General features: G+C 43.2%; 1 protein-coding gene across 2 annotated transcripts in view; it reads right to left on the bottom strand.

The window, feature by feature from the left end:
- SPACA1 (sperm acrosome associated 1) overlaps positions 1-17956 on the bottom strand; it is a 134676-nt gene extending 116720 nt beyond the window's left edge. For both annotated transcript variants that reach the window (XM_048935896.1, XM_048935897.1), the window contains exon 1: positions 17700-17956. In XM_048935896.1, the coding sequence (XP_048791853.1) occupies positions 17700-17799 (100 nt within the window). In that variant the 5' untranslated portion in view covers positions 17800-17956. The remainder of the gene's footprint in view (positions 1-17699) is intronic.
- Between the last annotated feature and the right edge of the window lie 245 nt (positions 17957-18201).

The following is an 18201-nucleotide window of genomic DNA, read 5'->3' as shown; positions in this document are numbered from 1 at the left end:
CCCATTTCACCAGTGTCCTGAATGCAACTGACCCATGCTGTGTGCCTGGGAAATCACTGATAGGACCGTACTCCAGCCCCTGTGTCATGAGCAGGGACACCATCCACCAGCTCAGGCTGCGCAGGGCTCCATCCAACTTGGCCTTCAGTGCCTCCAGGGATGGGGCACCGCAGCTTCTCTGGGCAGCCTGTTGCTGTGCTTTACCACCCTCAAAGTAGATAATTTCTTCCTAATATCTAATCTAAATCTTCCTTCTTTTAGTTTAAAGCCATCACCCCCTCTTGTCACTACACTTCCTGATAGAGACCCTCTGCACCTTTCCTGTAAGCCTCCTTTAGGTACTGGAAGGCTGCTGTAAGGCCTCGCTAAGTCCAGAGCATAAGTGAATCTCTGTGGCAAGGAGATGCTTGCACAAGACCTGGGGAGGAGGAAAGACAAAAACCTGCAGAGAGGCACATCAAGCCACTCCTGGATGCAGTGCCAGAGCAAAGATCACAGAAAATGGGAGCATTTCCAGAACGGGCACAGGCTGCGTCATTCATCTCTGATACAGTCATACAGCTGCTGCTTAAGCCAGTCCTTGTCATGCCATGGTTCCCTGATAGTATCAGGAACTACATGCACATTTGTCAAAACAGGATGACATCTAAAGATAGCATTGAACCTAAGGGGAAGGAATTTAAAAGAAAACAAGTCACCATGGTTACAGGGTAGGGTAAGAAATGTGTTCCCTATTTGTGGATATCTAACTTTGGCCACCTCTGCCAATACGGGCTCCCAAAAACGCATTCATCTGTGCCCAGACAGTGAAAGGAAAGTGAAGATATTTTAGTAGTCAGGGCTGCATAAGGCAGCTGCTGAAGATCCAGTACTGCTGCAAAGGCCCAGGGCTCGGCCCCAGGGTCAGGGGCTTTTGGTTACAGCACACAGCACCACGAATGCAGGTGAGCACAGCAAAACCTCCACCCGAAGGACGGGCAGCTCCAGCAACCCTTCAGGCAGCCTGGCCCTGCCTTTGCCACAGCTCCAAGCCACAGCTCAGTGATGTGCCAAAGCCAGTCTTAGAGTGCCCTGTGCCAAGTTAAGTGCCACATGGCGCAAAGCTGGGATAAATCCACCCTGGCTGTTCACATGAGCTTAGAAACACTGCTGGGTTAACCTGGCATGAGCATGCCTGGCGCTGGATAAGGCCCCACTTGACTCATCACCATTCAAGGCATAGGGAAAAAGTGGCAGGGATGCTCCATCTCTCCTGCTGCTCTGGTGTGTGGCCTCCCCGGCACATCAGTGGGTCCAGGTCTGACCTGGAGAATGGTTTCTCCTGCACCATACAGTCTGAGAAGTTACCTAATGTCTCTCGACAATACTTTGACATCACAAGTACCACTATGGCTCTCATGCATAGGACTTCTGGTACAGATGCAAGCTGGCTGTGTTACGAAAGGAAAAACAAAACAGAAAAATCTATCTGCTCAGGCAAATTCAAAGCAAGTCCTTGAGCTTTTTCTCTTCTGTGAGGATGGCTCAGCACGGGACTGTGGAATCTCCTTGAAGTTTTCATGTGCTGCCTGAATGTGGTCTTAGGCATCCTGCTGTGGGTGTCCCTGCTTGGGCAGCGGTTGGGTCAGGTGGAGCCAGAGGTCCCTTCTAACCTCAGTCATTTTGGGATTCTATCTTCTTTTTTCTGCCTCCAGCCTACTTTTTTTCCAAATTTCCAACAAGCACTCAGGTTCCACGGTATCCACTCTGGCTTCTCCATTTTTGTCTTTCAAAAGGAAGCCCCTACAAACACTCAAGCTCCTGAATTTTTCATTTAGTGTTGGGTGGTGTGATGGTCTCTCCCACAGCAGCCCATGGCAGGCTATGGCTGGATGGGGTTTCCTACACTGTTTGCAACACTCTGGAGGTGGCAAATTGATACAAAAGCATCATTTCCACACTGAGCTCAAAGTAGCATCATACAGCCAAATTGTGATGAACTGATGAAAGTTTGTTCTGATGATGTAATCCTGATTGTGTTAGGTAACACTGAAGGGTGGCATTGCCGTGGAAACAGATTTTGCAATCCTCCCTTTCCTAGCCTACTCATGCATTAAAAGTTAAATTTGGCTGTATCGATTCTTTTATTTTCAGTAAAGTCCATCTTTGTGTTTCTGACTATTCTCTGTTCCCTTACTGCTAAGAAATGGTATATCCTGCAAGTTTTATTCTTACTGCACACAGGTAACAGACAAAAGCAAGTGCCGATAAACAGCAGTAGTGATAAAATTATTACATAGAATAGAGAGTTTACAATTGTGCCTCACTCTCCAACCAGTGATGAGTTTCTCTGTGTATATGTGGAAGGATACTAATGGTGCTTTAGCCCTCTAAAATGCACATCTATTAATGCCAGCCAGTTCTGGGACTGCTCTGATGTCCCACATCCTTTCTCACAAATGCTAAATCATCATTTCTGCTATCTAGACATTAACAATTTTTTTTTTTTCAAAACTCAGCTTCAGCTTCCACTTCAAAAACCCCTCAGGCTTTCACTTCCCACTCTTCAGACATCACCCCTTCAGTGTCTCTCCAGCCATCACAGAGCTCAGCCAGAGGAAATCCTAACAAACGAAGAAACAGACAATGAACTTTCCCAGAATATCTTTATCTGTTACAAATAAGTCAGGCTGCAAAATGCAATGGAAAAGGACAGAATTTTTGCTATGCTTTTCCTTTGCTAAACACCTTCAAAACATGAGTTAAAACTACAAATGGTTGTATTATGTATAATAGAACCAAAGGGATAATTGAGGTTATAAACAGCTTTTATTGCTTACATGTGGTCACTGTGTAATGTAAAACACCCAACCATTTATTTCCTCAAACCAGTTATATCAATACATCAGAAGGCAATGGGTGTTTTGCATTTTTTCAGAACTATGTTGCAATACACTTTTTAGCCAGGAAATTTATCAAAAGTATTTACAGTTGGTTGAAAGTTCAAAGGGGCAAGATAGGAATTCAGATTAACTGGAAATCTAAACAAATGTAAAGGAAAATAAGGATCAGATTCCAAAAACCTTCCAGTCTCCATTGCAAGCGTAACAAATGTTCCTGATTTGTGCTGGTTGTTAAAGAAGTGTAAATTCCATGATAAATTGATGTAGCTCCTGGGATGAATAAAATCAATAATGTAATAACATTGAGTTAATACCAAGCTGACATTGATTGAGAATGAGTGCATCGAATTTGAGTTCTCCTTCCATGCACAAGGAGATACTAGTAAATCAGAGCCAGATTGCCAATTAAACTTTGTTATTTCAGGGCAGAGTAGAACAGAATAATGCATGATGAAGAGAGTATGTTGAGAGTAAAATTATTCAGGTGGAAGCTGAGTATTTAGTGGGTCTGTGACTCCTGAACAGGAGCATCTAAAGAAGTCAATAACGCTCTCAGAAGGCTTGAGGAATATGATGTTTATGATATGTTTTCCCATAACTATTTGTATACAAAAGTGGTGGGGCTGGGCTAGAAGCAAAAGAACTTTTCCTCAAAGAATGGGGCTCCAGTTCACAAGTGAGACTTTGCAGTTTATCTCTGATTTAGATATATATTATTGCATTCACTTAGCATGCAGTCAAATTGGAAATAAACTGTAAATCAGGTTTAAAGAATGTTCCCTTCATGATGATAAATGAAAAACATTTGTTTTGAGGCAGAGGATCATAGAATGGCTAAGGTTGGAAGGGACCTTAAAAATAATTGAGCTCCAACCCTCTGCCATGGGCAGGGCTGCCACCCCAGACCAGGCTGCCCACTAAACCTGACCTTGAATGCCTCCAGGGAAGGGAGAATGTCTGTGAAAGTTTGGGGTGCTGTGTCTCTGCAGCCAACTTTCAGAGCAGTCATGAGGAGGCTGCTAGAGCAGTGTAAAAATAGGAGTGACTTGCCCACAGCCAAACCTTGGCTTTCTCACTTCTAGCCCTCTTCTTCAAGAAAACACAAACAAAACTCTCTTTTCCTACAGCTGTAAGACTCACACATCAGCTGGATGACTTATCTGATAAAATATTTAGACATCTGTTCAGAGAGATCACAACCTCACCTTCCAAAGAAAATATCTCCCAGGCAAAGAATCGCTCACTGCCTGCCTCTGTGAGGGGATCCTTCTTGCCCAGAGCTTGTGGCAGCCCCAACCTCTCTGTGATGGCTGTGTTGGGATCTGCACTTCATGGACCACTATGATAAACAATTATTTGACCAAACTTGTCAAATCGGCTTCTGCATTTACAGTAGATGTACTGGAGTGGAGGTTTTCACAGCGTGACCATCTAACCTTGTTTCCATCTAATCCCCAGCAAACTTGGTCACCAGTTTCAGTATCAACAGGAGATGAGCCCTACATGCTCCTTCAGTTTCATGTCAGACATCAGTGTCCTCTAATTGCAATTCATTGCTGTCTATACTTCAGAGGCTGATAAGTAATGAGGGAGAGAAGATGCCTGACACGGATGCCCTTGAAATAAGCTATTCTAACGATATCATGTTGGGATCAAGAGAAGCACATTATCTTCAGGTTTGTGTGAATGAACTGGGGTTATTTGGCAACTCTGTAACTCATTCAGCTTTTTTATCCTCATAGTGAAACACCAAACCCATTCATTACAGTTGGCTCTAGGGCTCCTGGGACCCACCCTGAAAGCTCTCCATCTTCAGCACAGACAGCTAATCTGGACAAATCATTTCAAACAGTTTAAGAAACCATCTGACCTCCCCCCTCCCCCAAGGAAAATAACTGAAGGTCAGAGGGACATCTTGGTGTGTATCTGTGGAGAATATAAATTGAGTTGTTTATTCCTTCTCTCTGGAGCCTGTGCAAGGTTCAAATTCAGTTTATAAGCTTATCACCAACATTCATTTTATACAGTACCTTAAACATAAACTCCCACTCAGCCCGATCAAAGCTTTTCCAGCGTGAAGCAGTTGAGCCACAATCAGTTGCCTTGTTCAGTTAGCCAAGTCAGTGTTCTTAATCAGTATAAAAACATGAGGAGTCAAATGGTGGTTTTTAATAAAATGGGTTTGATCCGTTTCCAAGGAGGTGGCAGAGGTCTATGGAAAGAAACATTCCTGCCAGTTCCTACAAAATATGTGCGAGCCTGGTTGTGAGGGATCCCGTGGCTCAGCGATGCCTACACTGATATGAAAGGCACACCCCCAAACCCTTTGCTTTAATGTACCTCCAGCCTGAACTCTTCAAGTTTCCTACTCCCCAAAACTCATTTATCTCAGCTCCTTCCACTGGAAAATAATCAAGCCTCTGGGCTTTGCCAGAGATCAAAGAATGATTGCTCCAGTTGTCTCGGTTTCAAAATCTATTGCTTCTTTAGATTCTGTCACTACTTATTCAGACAAAGCAGCTCTATGCTGAAAGGAAAGTCCACAGCAGCTGTGGATAAGAGACAAGGCGATGTATAGGAAGTGATGCACACAGGACATCCTGGACATTCGCTCAGCTGGTTTAGTGAGTGCCAAGGTAACCAAGGAGCACTGCCCCACTTACAGCACATCTGGTTGGAAGCTAATTCCCTCTTTTGAACTTAGTGACACAGAGTTGATTCTTTCAGAGTGTGAGAGAAGCTCCCTGAAGCCCACAGCCCTGCAAAGAACAGACAAAGGAAAGAACATGTCCTGGACTGTTTGATCCAGACTGCTGATCAAACTGGGAAATGACTCCTAGCAAGGGTCAAGACTTCAGTGTAATTTGGAGTTGTCACACAGCTGGATCTCTCGGCGTTATAAAATAGAATAATCAGGACTATACTGTCCTGTAATTGGGTCCCTAATACTCTCCCAGCATTTCCAAATTTTCTGTGCTACAAATTGTTTTTCCCCAGAATTTCAAACACTGACTGCCAGAAACCGTTTTACTGCCATGAGACTAGCTCTAAATGGCTAACATAAAGATCATCAAGAAATATTCATGGCACAGTGAGTAAGATCCAGAGGGAAAAACAAGGCTGTAATGAAATAAAATGATTCTTTGGATTAGCTAGCTCTGGACTTCAAACATGTAGGGCACAAAAATTAATGTGAATTAAATTCCAATCCATGCAATTAAGTTACAGTAAGAGGGCAGCAGGCCCATTTTAGATTCATGTGCTGGGGAAAAGAAAAATAAATAATTAATGAAGATGCACTTTTGCATTCATGACATTCTCTCCTCAATCCAAAAGGCTATCAGCAGAAGTCAGCATTAAAGCCAACATAACTGTGATTGTTTGAGCAAGACAGCATACTGACACGACCTATTCACACTGAAAAGTCATCAGCAAATATTTCAGCTTTGAAAATCACTCAAATTTGGCAAGAGGAGCCTTTCCCCTGGAATTTTGCTTAAAACTAAGCATCCCCTGCAGGCATCAATTCTGTTGGATACATCAGTGTCCCAAGGAGATTAATCAGTAAAGCCACAATATCTTCATAGGGAGGTTCAGGTTGGGTATCAGGAATGATTTCTTCTCAGAAGGAGTGGTGAGGCAGTGGCACAGGTTGCCCAGGGAAGTGATGGAGTCACCACCCCTGGAGGTGTTCAAGAACCATGTAGATGTGGCAGTGAGGGAGGTGGTTAGTGGGCATGGTGGGGATAGGCTGACAGTTGGACTTGGTGATCTTAGAGGTTTTTCCAACGTGAATGATTCTATCATAACTTGGGCAGATTCTTCTCTTGCTGAGAAGCCACTGGAAGGCAGGAGGGAGACGTTCACACACAGGTCAGTGCAGGGAGCAGACTGATAGGAAAGAACTTCCAACCGGCTAGTTGGAGTGGGGAGAAAGATGGCGTGCAACAGAAAATCTGTGTTTCCATTTACTTATATTTTATAACACATACAGTTTATGCATCTGAAAACGATGCTATCATTTTAAAGAACTTGTAATAAAAGACAGGGGAAGTAGCTGAGCCATCCTACCCATTTACTGTGTATTCTAACAATTCAGAGAAGCAGGACGACTCCCAAAAATCTACTATGCTGAGCACTACCCCATTCACAAAATGAAAGCAGGAAGAAGAAAGCAGCTGAAATTGTCAGATATTCCACCCTTTTGAAAATGGAAGCAGTTTCTTTGGTTCCTAAAGACAGACGTGATCAAATTTTTACACCCACTTGTCAGAGCCTTAATTTATTAACCTAGCAATATCCTGCAAGAAATCTCTAGTTTCAGGAACTACATGGATCATCTCCAGTTTTGAGATCATCTCTGTTTTCTATTTCTGTCTTTCTGTCACCATCACTTTCATAAGTAGAGCTCAGGTCTGATTTCTGGTTGATTTTCTTTCATTTTTTTCTTCAAATCTCCAGCAGAGAAAGTGGGATTGGGTAGATACACATGGAAGCAGCCAAATCTTGAACCTCTCCCCAGGATGCTGGCTGTCTGCTGGCAATTTGCTCTCCCTTCAACCAGGCCACACCATACGTGTAAGTCTACAGAAGTTTACACACAATGTCTACAGTGTATAAGTGTCTAAAGGAAAAAGTAAGAGCATTACTAGTGAAAGAAATAGAAATGAAGCAACATTATCTCTCATTTCTACCCTGTTAACTGTCTGTCAAACATGCTGGTTGTACATTCACTTCTCTTATCACCACACAGTGTCAGACAACTCAGATTTTCACTCTGCAAGCCTGACAACCTTCCCCATACCGCTGGACTCCCATCTTGGCACAGTTCATTTCCATCTTGGTGATCACATCCAGATTCTTCTTGTTTGCTAACAGATGCATTTTTGTGTTCAATTACAACAGCCATGCTATCGACCCACTGACAGATATAGGACAAGAGTTGAGTCAGGAGATTTCTAGGAATAGTACATTTTTCTTGTGTTGCTGAACTGTCTCTCACTGGAATGGTTATGAGCAAGGATTTGAAGAACCCATTTGCTATTGTATTTACCAAACAAGGTGCACCCTGATTCTGAGTAATGAAATCTCCTCATTTATATTACAAAAAATAAAAAAAAAACAAGTGCTTTGTTTGCTCAGTTCCTTGTAATATAACCAGTTTCATATCTATGTACATAAAATATTGCTCACCTGCATTTTTCACTGTAGTGTACAGTGGCAAAAAATGTTTTTATAGAGTAGTTATCTCACTGTCATTGAAGAAGGCAGCTGACAACGAGGTTACAGCCTTGACAACAAGACTTAAAAACGATCTATTTTGACTCACTTTTAAATCTTAGTCACGATATTAATTGTGCCCTGTGTGAGATAATGACAGATATGATCCAGAGCCATTGAGAACAATGAGGGGTTTGTCATCGTCTTCTAAAGGAATAGGATGGAGGTTTCATTCTTTCCTTGTTTTTTGTATCATCCAAGTGACAAGAACAATGCAGGACAGCAACTGAAGTAGTTCAGCCTTCTTCCTTCCCCTTACTTCCCAAATCTTGCTGGTCACTAGTTGGTGACACATTTAACTAGTGATCTAGTTATCAGTAGGATGATGAGAAAAGTACACAGTGAATGATTTCATCTCCATTTTACCTCAGCATTTCTTGCATGTCCCTCAGCAGCCATTGAGTATTGCTGCCTGAAGCAGGATACCAGACTTCATCAGTCTGGACTAGCATAGCAGCCTCTGGCTTTTTGTAATAACAGAGGGTGCATTTATTTTTCCATCTGCCAGGCTGGATGCAATATCCATGAGAATACTCTCTAGACTGCTTCCTGCTTGCAACTTCCAAAGAACTAAGCCCATGCATCACCCTCACTGGTCAAAAACGGGAGCAGACTGCCCAGAGAGATGGTGGAGTCCCCATCCCTTTATGTATCCAAGAGATGAGTGGATGTGGCACTAAGGAAAATGCTCAAGAAGCAGGACTTGGTAGGTCAGGTTGATGGTTGGACTTGACTATCTTGCAAGTCTTTTCCAAGCTAGATTATTCCATGATCCATATGTTTGCAGCACTGTGCCCTAGCCTGCCTTCTGCTGTGTGACTCCAGGCAGTCTTGGGTTGACCAATCTTGGAGAATGCAGCAATGGGATGACACAAAGAAGACAGGGGGGTATAGGAGGTGTCACACCCACCATAGGATCAGCTGTGGAGTTAGTGCCTACCCAAGCTTTGTCGTCTGTGGGGCTGATTGTTGTTTTCCTCCCATTCTGTAAGGAGAATGAGCTGCCTAATGCGTCACAACCAGAGAAACTTGTGCGCCTGCATTTAAATGTGAACAGAGTGTCTTCTCTGTACCAGCTAGAGAATTTGAACATAGTCACATTCCATTGTGCACAAATAATTATGCAAGAAGCAAGGGTCACAAGACTTCTGGTTAAAGAAGGCAAAGGAGGCATAGTCTGAGAGAACATAAAGTTCAGATTCTAAGAAGAGGATTAGGTTGTGTTTATATAGTTAGGTGGATAGTGTGAAATGTGATTCAGATGTTTCCATGAGCATGATCCACATAACTACGAACTGGATAAAGCTGCCAGATTTCTATGCAACTCAATTGTGCTTTAGGGACCTGTCCCATGCCTGATGCTGTGCTGGAGAGAAAGAAGATAATGTGCCCCCCCCTTCCTCCCCCAAGGGAAACTTAGTTTGTCATGCAACAGCACCCATATTTTCCCAACCAAAGGCTGTACCAGCCACTTTGCCAGGAATGGGAGAGCCACACCCCACCTACAGAAAATAGAGAGGATTGCAACAAACATCCCTTAAAAAATGCACAGCTCGTAATGGCTGCAGGCCACAGCAGGCCATTTTCTATCCTTCAATTAGAGATCATCCGCATGACTCACCAGTGAGCACTGCAGCAAAGGGACCTGCAATCTGCAAGGGCCATATCTAAGTATTCATTGACAGGACTGGTAGCACCACTTTTTGGAAGATTACCCAACTTCTCTTTATAAGATCCCATTTTAAGTTTGCTTTCAGCTTTGCCAACCTTTTATCAGTTCCAGCTCATATCTCAAGTGTCATGCCTGTGTATGACGCGTAGTTTGTTTGTAGGGTTTGGTGGTTTATTTAGGCTGAATTTGAGGAAGACATCTTCCTTCCTTCCTTCCTTCCTTCCTTCCTTCCTTCCTTCCTTCCTTCCTTCCTTCCTTCCTTCCTTCCTTCCTTCCTTCCTTCCTTCCTTCCTTCCTTCCTTCCTTCCTTCCTTCCTTCCTTCCTTCCTTCCTTCCTTCCTTCCTTCCTTCCTTCCTTCCTTCCTTCCTTCCTTCCTTCCTTCCTTCCTTCCTTCCTTCCTTCTTTCAACCTGTTCAGTTGTTTTGAAGAGTGAGTTCTGTAAAATATACATATATATATATATATATATATATGTATATATATGGCTTTTTTCCTGTTTTCTTTGTGAAGCAGAGAACTGAAGTTTGTCAGGTTAATGGTCCTAGAGCAGTAAATTTGCCATGAAGTCCATGCCAAAGGACTCCTGGTAGTAACCAGATTGCAAATGAGAACCATTCCAGCCTGCAGTAAGCGAGCAAGTGAGGCTGGTCCTTCCTTGCAGTAGCTACTCCCAGATGCACCAGCAGCATGGAAGCACTATTATTTTCTTGCCACTATGAAAGACCAGCAGTAAGGCTGTTCCAAAAGAGCCAATTGAAAGAAGGCTGAGGAATCTGAGATGAGCTCTGAAGCAGAAGAGAAGGGCTTGATCATAGAATCATAGAATCATAGAATCACAAGGTTGGAAACGACCTGCAAGATCATCTAGTCCAACCACCCTGCCATTCCCAGTACCACAAGCTACTAAACCATACAACATAGCTCCTCATCCAGGCGCCTCTTGAACACTGCCAGAGACGGCAACTCCACCACCTCCCTGAACGATGATCTGGGGCTTCATGAAGAAGCTGGGGTCACAAGAGTGTCTGCAACTCAGAGAGTAGACCCTGAAAGAGTGAAAGGGAACAGACAGCCTCAACCTTTTACAGTGACTCCCATTCACATTGGGCATCTGCAGACTCTTGGTATGGTATTACAACAACACCATCATGAACAGGGTCTGGCCCTCTCAGGGAGTGAGCATTAACTGAAGAGAGCATAGGCATCAGACTGGGGAAGGCAATCTACTGTGGTCACGCTCCTTTGTGTGTGATCCTACTGTGATCCACTCCTTTCTGGACAGGATGAGGTCTGCTTGGACCACGAATGAGAGAATGATCCATGAGCCTATCATTGCTATCTGCCTCTGTCATTAGCTTTCTTAAAGATCAGAGAAGTGAGTCCTGACAGTTCATACAAACTAATTTAGAAGAGGCTCTAACTAATTTTGTGAGGTTAATACGTTCCACATGCTCCAGGCAGATACGTAAGAATGAAAAGCATGTGGCTGCTCCTTGGACCTGGGAGATTGCTATACCAGAAAGCCACTATCAATCAATCAAATAGAATTGATTAATTAGAGGAGAGATGAAGGACAGCATAGATACTGTAATCCTATTTTCTGAACAATGGGTCTGAGTATGTTTAAAGTCCAGGCATTTCTGAGCCATGGCCCTGCAATAGGACAAGGTATTTGGAACAGGATCAGAGACTGCAAGCGGTGGGAATAGCATGGAATCATAGAATGGTTTGGGTCGGAAGAGACCTGTAAGATCATCTAGTTCCACCCCCCTGCTATAGACCTGGCCTTGAATTCTTCCAGGGAAGGGTCATCCACAACCTCACTGGGCAACCTGTTCCAGTGTCTCACCACCCTCACAGTAAAGAATTTCTTCCTGATATCTAGTCTAAATCTACCCCCTTCCAGTTTAAAGCCATTTCCCCCCAGCCTGTCACTACATGCCCTTATAAAAGAGCATCCCACTGCACAGACCACCATCCATATACGGTTGGACTAGATGATCTTGGAGGTCTTTTCCAACCTTGATGATACTATGATTCTAGGGAAACAGGAGGAAAAAAGGATGAGGGCTTCTTCAGTGAGACGAGGCAACTGTAAAGAGAGAACAGTAATAAAAGGAAGAGGTAGTAGAAGAGGGAAAGACAACTAGAGGGCTAAAGCTCGAGGAGAGGAGGGAATAAATCAAAAAAGAGATACTTAGATGATGGGGTTATGTTAAGCAGAGTGAGGATGAGTGAGAACTGGTCACGTTCTCACTTTCCATTTTTACTGACTAGAGTTTGTCCTTCCTCCCAGACCCAGTCTCACCTGCACTGTGTCATAGTGGAGAATTCTCCAACTGCCAGGCTGCAATTGGAAAAAAACAGAGACAAGTTCACAAGTCTCCCATTGGGGTACATGCTGGTCCCCACACTTGTACAGAGGTGTAATGGGATCAGCCTGGGTGGGTGTTCACAGTAGCAGAGGGCACCAGATAGCAAGGAGCAAGTGGTAGCTAAGTCCTTGGAGCTACAGAGCTGATGGGGTAGGAGTAGGAGGGCAGAAAGTAGGAAGGGCTATGTGGAGTCTGTCACAGGGGCCTGGGTATACACATCAAGAAGCACACAGATTTTTTCATTTGCTCTTTCTAACCAACTTGGAATAAACCTTGGGATATATGGCTCCTGGGATTTCTCTCTCTGCCCTGTCAAATCAAGGAAATGAGACTACAACATAAATTTATCTCTACGTTTTCTGAACTGGGTGTGCCTATAGTGCACTAACCCCAAATGTAGCCTTGCACAAAGTGTAAAGTACTTTGAAGAAAAGGAAACCACCAGAACTACTTCACTTTGCAAGCAGGGTGTAGAAGCCATAGAAGTCATCAGATATCAGGGAAAAACTTTCTGCATTGCACTGCCTCTTGCAAACCCCCCAGCCCTTTGCAAAAGGCACTGTCTGTACACCAGGGACATTTGTCCCTGAAGCTGTTGGCCTCAGTTGTCCTCCTACCCTCTGTTAGCAACTGCTGTGGCCAGAAGGCCCAGAGGCACTGCTGGTGACATACATCTTTGCACCAATGCCATCAGTTCAACTCTGGAAAAATCAGGCTTCCTTTTTTCCCTCTGTGTCCTTGTGCTTCTGAAATTAGATTTCCTTAGATGTAGGGCAATTAACATGAGTCCTCTCCTCAAAAAAGGCACTTTAGTCAGGCTACAGACCTAATTCTTCAGCTGCATGACAGAGACAAGCACTACATCTTTCATACACAGCTTAAAAAACAAGTCTTGTGGCTCTAATGAGCTCTTGAAGAGAAGCAGCTGTAGCTGAAGCAGACTCCCAGCCTGCAAAGCACTCGGGGGAAGAGAAAATACTCTACCTGGCATGATTTATGGATGTGTTCAGAGCGAGACTTTCAGCTCTTCTCCAACTACACAGCTATCTTCTCTATCTCCTCTACAAAACATCACATCTAAATCCCCATTTAGCCTCTCTCGTGCAAAGCTTTTTAGTCAGGTCACTTCATTTTTAGCCTGGTGTTTTGTCACTGTAACTGCTCAGAGCAGGGGAAGCCTGCTTTGCAGAGGTCACCTCAGTGTCTGTCAAATTATCTGCTGTAGCTCCAACAGCTCCTCGCTTAAACTCACTTTCTTTTTGCTCTGTTTCACAGTAAGCTGGGCCATCAAGGGGGAGAGGATGTGGTTTACCAATCACACCAGAGATTAGTAACACCTTGTTTTGGAACGAAAACTAAGAAACACATGAGGATCTGCTGAATAGCAATAAGCATTCAGGAAACCTTGATGTGTCATCTTAATCGCCTTCCTATTCATGAACACACTTGAAAGATCTCGCAAGGTTATGATAAGGAGTCACTCACCAGTCTACAAAAAGACAAAGAGTCCTGTTTTGTCAAAGCAGCAAGCCACAACACGCAAGCAAGCGCTGCGTGAAGAACACTTTCCACCTCCATGTTCCCATCCAGAACTGTATTTACCCTTGATAAATGATGAACTATGTCCTACAGCTGTGCTATATATTTCAGTCTCACAAGGGCAGGAGGAAGGTCACGGTAATCCTAGAGCTCTGTCTATGGGGACAGCGGGACTTAGGCTGGATCATGGGCCCTGTGCTTCCTGCAGCTCGGCCTTGGGAGGACATGGCAACAGCTTATATATGCTGCCCTGCGGTTAGACTTGGCTAGGTCATGTGTTTCTCCCTTCTTTTACCAAACGCTGTTCCTCTAACCCTGCTTAACCTTACTTCAGTTCCTGTTTCTGTGCAGGGCCCATACACCAACACAGAAGTGAAAGCAGCTATTTCTGTTTCTTTTCACTGCTCTGAGCACTGTCTGTGTGCCTGGAAATGAATAAGGGCCATAGACATGTCCAAGAGGTCAAGCAGGCCTCTGGTTCCAGTACAGATCAAAAGAAGCCCTTATACTGACCCCCCTGTACAAAACTGTGAGCCCTCCTCAAGCAATGGCAGCTTGCTCTGCTGCCAGCAACGCTGTGGCCTGGTCCCAGAGGAGCTGTAGGCTCAGGTGGGGAGTAACCTCATCAAGCTATCTAGTGAGATCAGACCATCATCAAGGCCTCCCCAGCACACAACCTGAGAAGAAGAAAACGAAGTGCTCTTCACAGCCATTTTATACCTATTTTGGGCTGGAGCAAATTGTTCCTGGAAGGTGCCTCTTTGTCTCCATGGGGAGTGGGGACCAGCTCTGGCTCACTGGTGAGCTACCAGATGGCTGGGGTTGGGTGAAAGGAATCCAAACCATCTTGAACAGCTATGTTTGTCTGGGTCTTTGGCCAGTCTGTGCGTTGTATCTAGGATTTCCTGGTGCTGTTACTTCCAAGGCATCCAGAGGGGTGTTAGGTGGCGCCTCCCCTACTCTTAATGGTACCTAAAGATTTAAGCCCCAAAAGTTCCTTAAACGAGTACTTCTGTGAGCGCTGCTTCTGGCAACTCCTAGGCATTTCCTATGGGTTCGTTTACAGCTAAGTTCTCTGATGCCTAGTAACGTACAAATGCCAATTACAACTTCACCCACACTTGGGGATCTCATAATGATCCACTCCCACGTAAACTGCCTGATGTCAACCAAGAGTTTTGCCGGGGCCTTTCCGCCAGCGGAGGCGTATGCAGTGTATCTCTTCTAGAGAGCCAGCTCTTTGCCTGATGGGAATTAGCCTGAGTTCAAAGATCTGGGTGGGATGGCAGAAATATCCAGTTTGACTTCCAGCAAATGCAGCAACCCTCTTAAAAGCACAGGAAGTGCCCATTTGCCCATGTGAAAATTTAAACTAAGAATGCAAATGTTTTTTCCTCTTCACAACTTCTGAAGAAAAATGTTTTTCACCTCTACCTTTTTCGCCGTTACATCATGCCTTTGATGGCATGGGCTTGGCATAGGCTAGGAAGAAGCAGTTGTTTTTGTTATTTAGATACAGAGCACCTTACAGTGTGCGGTAACTGCTGAGTTGGGTGGAGGTTTCCTAGTGGAAAATTGTGCCTCCCTTTCCAAATGAAAAAAAAAAAAAAGATGTACTTGGAAAGATAAAGGGCAATACAGTCCTTTGTATATTCATATCATAAAACTGAATAAGAAGTAATTACCATATGTGAGGCAACTAGTTCCAACACCCTCTGCAACCTGGATGACATCCTTCTGTGTCATCAAAATAAGACTTACTTGCACAAAACACTTTACCTCAGTCACCTTAGCTCATACATACAAAAGGAGAAGACTAAAGTCTCCTAAATCACATATATCTGCAAAGAAATGAATTACAAGGGCTGGAGTTCCATTTCTTTCTCCAGAACTATTGGCACAAGGACAGGCATGTGATTTTATCCCTAAACAGGGTGTTCCTTAGGCTCTTTGCCAATTTAATTGGCTTATTCATATCCTTCCCTTCCAGATTACCTCAGGGTGATTTACATGTTGGAGGCCTATAAACACTGATGATTCAGTGCATGAAAACCAAAAACATTGTTCAGTGTCTTACAGGGTCCTCACCAGCTTTTGCCCCCAAATTAATTGCTCTTACTGGAACAACCTAAACTATAATCAAACTCTGACATCATCCAACTGCTATACAGAAAAAAACAAAGAGTTCTAAAATACAACGAGACCAATGTCATTTATTTATGCTTTCAAGTTTTTTGTTTTGTTTTGTTTTTCATGGTGTTTGTTTGTTTTACTGATGTTTCCAGGTATCCTGTAGGAGCAACCAACAAGAAAAAGTGACAAATGGGGAGATATAGATGCTCCAAATCACCTTCTTCAATATACTGGACATTTAGAAGACAGTCTTCTTTTGATTTGCCATGAATAAGCCTCTTACGCTAAGCTCTAAAGAGATGCAAACATGAAGATAAGTTCATTTCCTCTCCCTACAAAACATAACTTTTCTTAAACAGTTCAGTAGCTACTTTGTGTGGTGTTATTTTGAATGAGTACATGGGCTCCCATTGAACGGAGAACCTTCAAATGTTGAACCTGAACTCTGTATTGAGGAAATGTTCTGCAGGACAATTCAGGCCAACTTTACCTCCAGCAAATAACAAAACAAGCATAGGTTGTATTCAGGAACAAAGAGAAGGCTGAGAAGTGTTTGTTTTGTCATTCTGTTGATTAAAACCCTGAACTTCCATGTATCTTTTTCTTCCTGCAACATGAACAGCTTTGATAAAACACAACAGAAAACTTTACAGAGCATACTTCTCTACATTTTTAATATATGCTATGCTTGTTTCAGTGCTCTCACAAGAAATAGACACTTGGTCTCCCTTCCGGGGAAGATTATTTCATATAATCTGTATAGAGCCCATGCTCAAACTGTCCCCACTTCCTCCTTACACTGTATAGCCCTTCAATGTCTTTTTGTAAGAAAACTCCCTGCTTCTAAACCAACCCTACTAACAGCTACACAGCCACAAAAGCAAATCCACCACCCTTCCTCTACACTTCCATTTCTGCTTTTAAAAAATTCTCCATGTTTAATGCTTCCAAAAACCACCAAAGACCATCAGCTACCACTTTTTAATCCATTTCCCAGTAAGGTCTACATAATGTCTTTAAAAGCCATCACTTACCTCATAAAGAATTCTCACTATTTGGATAGCTATTTTCCCAACATCTTTGGAATATCAACTGCTAATAAAGTTTGTATTCCTTAATAACAGAGTTTATGCACTTAAATACCTGCCGGAGGATGAGCACATCTGCACCACGCCAGCTGAAGTATTTCAAAGTCCAGCACTTTTAAATCAGCACAAATGCCTTAAAACAAGTTTCCCTGTTTGCACTGACAGTTGTGGTTACAGGTGTTACGCACATACAAGCTCTGCCTAGATATTAAAGCTTGCACACAAACTCATTCATATTTGCATTCACTGACTGTGTTTATCTATGAAAAATCTGCAATACATTTGCCATGCCCACACTGACTTTATATAACATGTTCATGCAGAAGTTCCAAGCAACATCACAGAATTATTACCATCCACATATGTAAATGCAAGCAAACCACTCCGTGAAGCTTTTAATATATAACATAGGGAGAGCAAGCAGGTAATGAAATGGTGGGAAGAACGAGGGGTGAACACCCTCGAATTAAAGTATATATGTATATAATTTTTCTAAATGGCAGGAATGCTTCACTCCTACTGAATACCTTTAAAACAATTATACCATATGCAAGCTAGTAAATAAGATTCAAATCTCATAAGAGGTCCATTACAAGACTAGTGTATTTGAGAAGTTGCCTAACAGAAATAAACCCTGCACTCCAGATTCACTGCAGGAAACTGGCAGCCCTGAGAATGCCACTTCTTTGATCCACCACGAGAAAAGATAATAAGGGTGCATGTACTCACCCTCCTCTGGTTTTTTCACTTTCTTCAAGGAAAAGAGTTCTGCTGATTCAGGGCTCTGGCCATGGCCCGAGAGAATTTCGTTCTTACACTCCCTACACATCAAATATCTACTTTTTAAAAAGTTCTCAAGATTTTCTGGCTCTTTACTTAATGCAGGCAATTATAGTAACAGGCGTTTCTTTGTTGCTTGTCACTGAAGTATTTTAAGCACTTTGAGTCCTGCATTTTATACTTATTGTCTGAAGGAGTCAGCTCTGGCCTTCAGCTCTTTGTTTTCTCTCAAAACCTTATTGAACACACTGTGCTACTCTGAGATCCTCTCAAGGACAGAATGTTTTCTTTTGCCACGATAACTCCTCTTCTGAATGTCTACAACTTACAACCAAATGCAAAACCAAGGTTCTCTCTTTCATTTATGCTCGCTTGGATTATCTTCATGGCCTTTCAGATGACCGTGGATGCATTTTCCTTGAGCATGCCCAGGTGACAGCTACGTATTCAC

This window comes from Lagopus muta, chromosome 2, assembly GCF_023343835.1.
Source record: "Lagopus muta isolate bLagMut1 chromosome 2, bLagMut1 primary, whole genome shotgun sequence".
In the NCBI taxonomy this organism is placed as follows: domain Eukaryota; kingdom Metazoa; phylum Chordata; class Aves; order Galliformes; family Phasianidae; genus Lagopus; species Lagopus muta.
This window is presented reverse-complemented; position numbering and strand designations above follow the sequence as displayed.